The sequence below is a fragment of the Quercus lobata genome, chromosome 3, assembly GCF_001633185.2.
Source record: "Quercus lobata isolate SW786 chromosome 3, ValleyOak3.0 Primary Assembly, whole genome shotgun sequence".
Taxonomy (NCBI): Eukaryota; Viridiplantae; Streptophyta; class Magnoliopsida; order Fagales; family Fagaceae; genus Quercus; species Quercus lobata.
In genome coordinates this window covers 31888238-31895293 of record NC_044906.1, presented here as the reverse complement: position 1 = coordinate 31895293, position 7056 = coordinate 31888238, and the positions used below count along the sequence as shown (strand labels likewise).

General features: G+C 33.1%; 1 protein-coding gene across 1 annotated transcript; it reads right to left on the bottom strand.

The window, feature by feature from the left end:
* Nucleotides 1-6039: 6039 nt before the first annotated feature.
* On the bottom strand, nucleotides 6040-7056 carry LOC115980748 (BSD domain-containing protein 1-like). Its single transcript, XM_031102969.1, has 2 exons — nucleotides 7022-7056; nucleotides 6040-6935 (listed from the first exon to the last, which is right to left on the bottom strand). Exons 1-2 carry the CDS (start codon nucleotides 7054-7056, stop codon nucleotides 6470-6472), a joined length of 501 nt encoding a protein of 166 aa, XP_030958829.1. The 3' UTR covers nucleotides 6040-6469.

Genomic DNA, 7056 nt, shown 5'->3' with positions numbered 1-7056 from the left:
TATTAGTTAGTATTACAATTAATTTCGACAGAGATGATTCTCGTAATGCCTCAGGAACAAGGATCAAGATTCTTGCTTCTATTCTTCTTGTTTCGTCTTAATGCCTTTTTCTTTATGGGTGGTATAAGCAGATGAAAACCAAACAAGGGACTGATTATTACAAGCAAAGTATAGCAAGAATCAAATTAAGCAACAACTGAGAAAAGGTAAATATAGAAGGTCATACATACCTTCTCATTAGGATACCAAATTATGAATGAAGTAGGAACAGGTTGTTTTCCGCTACCTCCACTCGGATTGCTAAGCAACTCTACAAATGACAGTCAATTTGGTGAATAAACGTGAAGGACAGAAAATTTCTAATTCTTTGAGACTTGGTTATAGTCTTTGGAGACCACATTTTACGAGGAAGAAGCCATTTCACGTTGGGATTTTTTTTTTTTTTTTTCCAACTCCTTCCATTAAAAATAAAAAGTAAAAAACTAAACAAATTAAAGTACCTCTCTCCTTTGTGCCACAAGTTCGCAAGTTCTTTTTCACATTTTCTGCACCCTCTTGACTTAGCAATGTGAAGAATTAGCCTTCAAAGTAAAATGGAGCAAATGAAAAACCAAACTGAGATTAAGATGAAGCTTTCTTTCTTTCTTTCTTTCTTTTTTTTTTTATAATAAATATACAAGATGAAAAGTTTTTTTTTTTTTTTTTTTTTGTATGGGAATTATATAAGATAGAAAGTTGTACGAAGAGTCTGACTTTTTTTAATTTTTTTTAAGAAGTAGAGAAGAATAAAATGAGAGGACGAAAACACAAAAACTACAGCATTATCTTTACTCGTATTGTTTTCTTTCAGCGGGGATCGCTTTTGTCAAATTTTGCTTCAATAAATTGCTTTTACTTGGAAACTGTGTTTGTTGTCTTCTATTATACAATGGTTATTGCTTTCTCCTTCGTTCTTCTTTGATTTCTTGGCAAAACAAGAAACAAACCCTTGTGACCCACTCCAGTATTGAAACAGAATATCGTGCCCTTGCGATACCATATCTAAGTTTCTTTGACTACGATGGCTTCTTAAGGACTTAGGTATGTCCACATCCTTTGCTACTCATATTTATTGTGACAACTAGAGTGTCATTCATATTGTTCACAATGATGTCTTCCATAAACGGACTAAAAACATCAAGATTGATTGTCATTTTATTCGTTATCATCTTGTCCATGGTGCTTTCAAGCTCTTCTTAGTCTCCTCCAAAGATCAACTTACAGATATCTTCACCAAGTCACATTCTAAGGGACGCCTTCGTGCTTTGGTTGACAACCTCAAGTTGGTCTCACACCAACCTTGAGTTTGAGGGGAACTGTTAACGTGTATAGTGTTGTGGGCTTTAGGCTCACCTAGATTACTTGTATAGCACACATATACTTGCACTAAACTCTTACTTGTACTGCACACATTTGCCTCCTATATAAAGGTACTCATGTATATTCCTTTACTATGAAATACAATACTATTGAATTCATTATTTCTAACACTGATGTTTCAACTGTAAGCGAATTTGTTCTTTGGGATTAGGATCCTCCAAGTAGTTTTTTCTTGGATTTTTTTCCTTGATTTTTTCACTTTGTTATCATATTGTTGTCTTCTTTATTCACTACTTTAATTGTAGAATTATATATTTTGTGGTAATAAAATGGTAAAAATTTAATTATATAATTGGTTAAACTGATTAATACTTTTATAAAATCAACATTGGGATAAAAATTTTCTAAGACTTCCAAGTGAGGTTCACTACAGAAAAATTTTCAAGAAGGTTTCTTGGAGTGCCAAAGGTTTTGATTCATGTGGACAAAGAGTTAATGCAAAAAATTTCATTAGAGAGATTCTAGAGGTTTTGGGGCTATTGTAGTAAGAATGCTAGGGGGAAATTTGTAGAAATTATAGCAAAGAATCTAGTTGTTCAAAGATTTTGTTAAGTGTACTATTGTAAATACTTAACTTGTATTGATTTTTTTTCTGTGGGATTGGGCCCTTGTATTGAGTTTTGCATGGAAGAAATTCTTCTTTGGTTGTCCACTTTGAAACCACATCTTGTGTCTTTGGTTGTTTGCATTAAATATGTTGCTTTTAGAATTGGTCTTTTATTACTGTAATTGGTTTTTTTTTATCTGTATTGATTACTTTAAAACCAACGTGATTGATCAATAAATCTATAAGTCCACAATATTTTCACATTAATTTCACTACAAATCATAGGTAGTAATCTATTATTGATGGATAAAAAAGTGATATCAGTTGTTGGTCCATTTTAAAATTAGTAACGAATTCCCATTTAGAATTTGTTATGAAAATATTATAGAGATAACATTTCTATAAAATAAAAAATAATATATCAAATCGAAATTTACCGCACAACGGAAAATAAAGGTATTCTGAAAATATTATAACATTTTGTTGTGTTCCTAGTCTTCTTTTTTGGTTTAGTCAAATTTGGTGATCAAAAATTCACAATTTAAGGCACGATTTTCTTTTGTTGTTGGTTTTTTTTTTTTTTTTGGTAGGTTGTGCTATTCAACTCTATCTATTTATGTCTATGTTCTTTGGATTTGTGGTTTATTGCTCTTTGGGTTTATTAAAATATATGTTCTTCTAACTTTAGAGTTCATTGTTTGATCATTGTATTTCAATCGAAATTGAAGTTGATCGTTGTCCACCGAAGCTGGATCTAACTCCACCCATGGTTATATGTAGTTGGAGGTGGGTCTGGAACTTCTCCAACCAATCTAATTAATCAGTTTGATTGCGGGTTGTGCGAAAACCCAAACCTGTGGACACCCGTACCTCTTGATACAACCAATATCAAATTTTAAAAAAAAGTGAGAGCACAAGAACAAGGAAACAGTCTACATTTTTTTAAGATACAATTCACTGAATCATCGCTTATTAGTTAGTATTACTATTAAGTCTGATAGAGATGATTCTTGTAATGCCTTAGGAACAAGGATCACGATTCTTACTTCCATTCTTCTTTTTTTGTCTTAAAGCCTTTGTCTTTATGGGTGGTATAAATAAAAGTATAGCAAGAATCAAATCAAGCAACAAATGAGAAAAAGCTCCACTCAGACCATTGAGCAACTCTACAAATGACAGTCAATTTGGTGAATAAACGTGAAGGACAAAAAATTTCTAATTCTTTAGGGACCACATTTTACGAGGCAGAAGCCATTTTCAGTTGGATTTTTTTTTCCAACTCCTTCCATCACACATAAATAAATATAACAAAAAATCCAAAATCTAACAACATTTTAAATAAATATAAATTTTTTAAAAAAAGTAAAAAACTAAACAAAGTACCTCTCTCCTTTGTGCCACAAGTTTGCAAGTTCTTTTTCACATTTTCTGCACCCCCTTGACTTAACAATGTAAAGAATTAGCCTTCAAAGTGAAAAGTTGGAAGCGTCAAGCTCTTTCTTTTCTTTTCCTTTTTTGAGAGAAATGGAGCAAAAGAAAAACCAAACTGAAGAACAACTCTCAACTGAAATTAAGATGAAGCTTCTTCTTTTTTTTTAAATAAATATACAAGATGAAAATGTTTTTCTTTTTCTTTTTTGTGGGAATTATATAAGATGAAAAGTTGTAAGAACGAAGAATCTGACTTTTTTAATATATTTTTTTAAGAAGTAGAGAAAAATAAAATGAGAGGAGAAAAACACAAAAACTGCAGTAATATCTTAATTCGTATTTTTTTCTTTGAACGGGGATCACTTTTGTCAAATTTTGCTTCGATAAATTGCTTTTACTTGGAAACTGTGTTTGTTGTTTTCTAATATATGCCCTTGAATTATATCACATTCTTCCAAAGTGGTAGGGGCCACATTTTGATTGATTGATGTCTTTTTCTATTAGTCATAATTTCTCATGTGCTGTTGTCGAATAATGTTACTTCCTTTTTGAATTATTTCACATTTTTCCATAGTGGTACCCTTGAATTATTTCACATTCTTCCAAAGTGGTAGGGGCCACATTTTGATTGATTGATGTCTTTTTCTGTTAGTCATAATTTCCCATGTGCTGTTGTCTGATAATGTTACTTCCTTTTTGAATTATTTCACATTTTTCCAAAGTGGTAGGGGCCACATTTTGATTGATTGAATTGCTCATAGTCAGTTACTCAACAATAGTAACTTGGATCTTGTGAATGTGAATCTATAGCCTAGCCGGGGGTTCAGTTTCTTGGTTACTGTTTTTGTCATTTTCTCCATTGAACTGAGAGAGGGCATCCTTCGATTTTTACTTTACCTATTCCTTGGATAATGTTTGGTAAAATTCTGATTGAATATTTGATCTTTCAATTAAAAATTGAGATTGTTGGCTTGCGAAGTTGTTGGCTGTTAAATAAAATTGACTATTCTAGCAATTTTGAATGTATCCCACCATTTTACCATGAATTTCTCTTGAGAATAATATTTAATGGTGAATTAGGAATGATTACATAACTCCGATGGGGAATTCGTGGGAGATTAAAGTTCAAATAAAATTTGAAAAGAGATGGGAGATTTTTGTAAATTGATGATAGATTAAATGAACTAGAGGCCCATTTCTGAAAAGCCTCATTAATTTAAGATCATGGACATGGTCAAGAATTTTTTGGATAGGGGCAAAAATAGTCCACCATTCAAGAAACTAGTTAGGAAGAGGCAAATTTTAGACATTCTTGAATCGAAATGGTAGAACCAAGAATGGCTCATTTCTTTATTTTGAATATAAAACACTTTGAACATCGTATCAAAAAAAAAAAAAAAAAAACACTTTGAACAATGCATCCATGTACTCCTAGTAATCGTAAAATTGAGGATCGAATTTTCTTGAAAATCTTTTTCTTTATGGTGTCTCCCTAGAGGGATGGACTAAGTATTGTTTTGATTGTACACTTACGTGGGATATTTGAGTTTGGTCACTAGTCTCTAGGTTATGGGTAATGATTTTAAAGTCTCTGTCAACTAAGCTGAGCTCATAATTTTTTTTTTTTTTTTTGAAATTGCTAGAAAAGAAATGCCAATTATTTGAGAGACATTTCTGGATAATTTTCTAATGATCAAATTAAGATTCTATTTTGGTTCTATTATGAAAAATGGACGATGACAATAATGAGATTTGATGGGCTGGTCAAATCTGGATGGCTAGTGCTGGTAAAAGGAAGATACATAAGATGGAGATCTAGGCACTTGGGAGGATAACACATTGATTCAGGAAATAAAAAATTTTTTTTAAAAAAAAAAAAAAAAGGAGGATAATACACATTAGATGAGGAAGGTCTAGTAACTAGGGCAAAAGTTGGTGTGTTGAGGAATATTTTCTAGCACTTAAAATCTATTTGAAAAGGTCGCATTAAGATGTGTTGGACATGTCATAACTAAGATAGGCGTAATGAGTTTATTTAGTAAACACATGTCAAGCCTATAAATGAGTTTAGGCTTAACTTGTTATATATCAAGCCTTATAACTCATGAGTTTGTTCAAGAACAAATTTTTTTTTTTCTTAAGCTTAGTTGGTTTATTAAACAAGCCTAAAACTTAGGCTCAAACTTGATTTATTTATAAACAAACAAACATGGGAATTACATAGAGAAGGTCTCAGTGGTGGGCTTCTTCTTGCCTGGATGCCACAGCAAAAGCTCCATATCTGCTATGAGTCAAACCATCTTGTCCATACCGATTTAGTGGACAACCGAGGTAACCCACTCTCTATCACTTTTGTTTATGGTAATCCTAACCTTTCTAAAAGAGAGGAAGTGTGGAACAAACGTAGGAATCTTAAATTACTAGCTCATCCAAATTGGCTCTGTATTAGTGATTTTAACCAAATATTTAACAATGATGATAAGTTCTCTTTTCACCAAGGAACAATTTCAGGGGCTGAGTCATTTCATCAAGTGATTGCTAATTTGGCCTTATGTGAACTAGCTTCTTCTGGCCAAAAATTTACTTGGATGAATAGTAGGGAAAAAGATGATTTTGTCATGGAAAAATTAGACAGAGCCTTTGCTAGTGTTGAATGGGTGAATACATACCCTAGATATGCCCTTAGGAACCTTCTGATCATTCGATCAAACCATGGGCCTATTCTGCTTGACTTTGAGTTCATACAACCTTTCAGGAAAAAGGCCTTTTAGATTTGAAAGAATGTGGTTGCTTCATCCTTCTTGCAAGAGTGTAGTTCAAAAGGCATGGCATAGTCAAATTACTGGATCTAGAGCCTTTCAGTTGAGAAATAAGTTGTCAAATGTTAGGAAATATTTTCTCGCATGGAATAAGGAGGTCTTTGGGAGATTAGAACATGAGATTTACTAGAAAAAACTCCAATTGCAGTTTCCACAAAACTCAATTTCATCTTTGGAGGATGTCCAAAAGGAAAGTGTTGTTTGAGGTGAGTTGAAGACTTTGCTCCATAAAGAAGCTATAATAAGACACGTTTCACCTTGATTCCTCACTATCCCCTCTTTTCTCATCCAATTTCACACCAACATTTTCAACAACATTGTCTTGATTCCGAGAAACTACATTATTATTATTACTAATATTATTGTTCTCGCCATTTTCTTCATCATCATCGTCATCAAAATCCCAACTCAAATCCTCTTCTTCACCACGGGAAATCACTCGCTTCACGAGCTTAGCTCTCGCCTCCTCGGCTTGCTTCAGCTTATGTACTCTATAAAAATACCTAATCCAAAAACTCTCCTTGTCAACCCTAGTCGGAACAATGTTCTCATAAATCTCTTCAATCACAGGATTCTCTCTGATCAAATCCTCAATCTCTTTCCCCTTTTCCTCTAACACAAACCCTAATTTCCACTCCTCCAAATCCTCCTCCTTTGGTTCCTCCAAATACGTGTTCAAATCGCACTGAACCGCATGCACCTGCGCGTCCAAATTACAACTTGGTTGAAATTTGGGAGCTTTTTTTTTACTTGGGGCCTTAGGCGACCGCCTCAATTGCTTTTAGCGTTGAGCCGGCACCCAGACCTTATGAAAAGAGAAGGTTTTGATCTTTTATGCAT

Excerpts from the sequence above, each read along its gene's own strand:
- LOC115980748 (XM_031102969.1), bottom strand. The coding sequence starts at position 7,056 with ATGCATAAAAGATCAAAACCTTCTCTTTTCATAAG. Across the intron at positions 6,936-7,021 it reads AAACCTTCTCTTTTCATAAG|TTGTAATTTGGACGCGCAGG; the intron begins GTCTGGGTGCCG and ends ATTTCAACCAAG.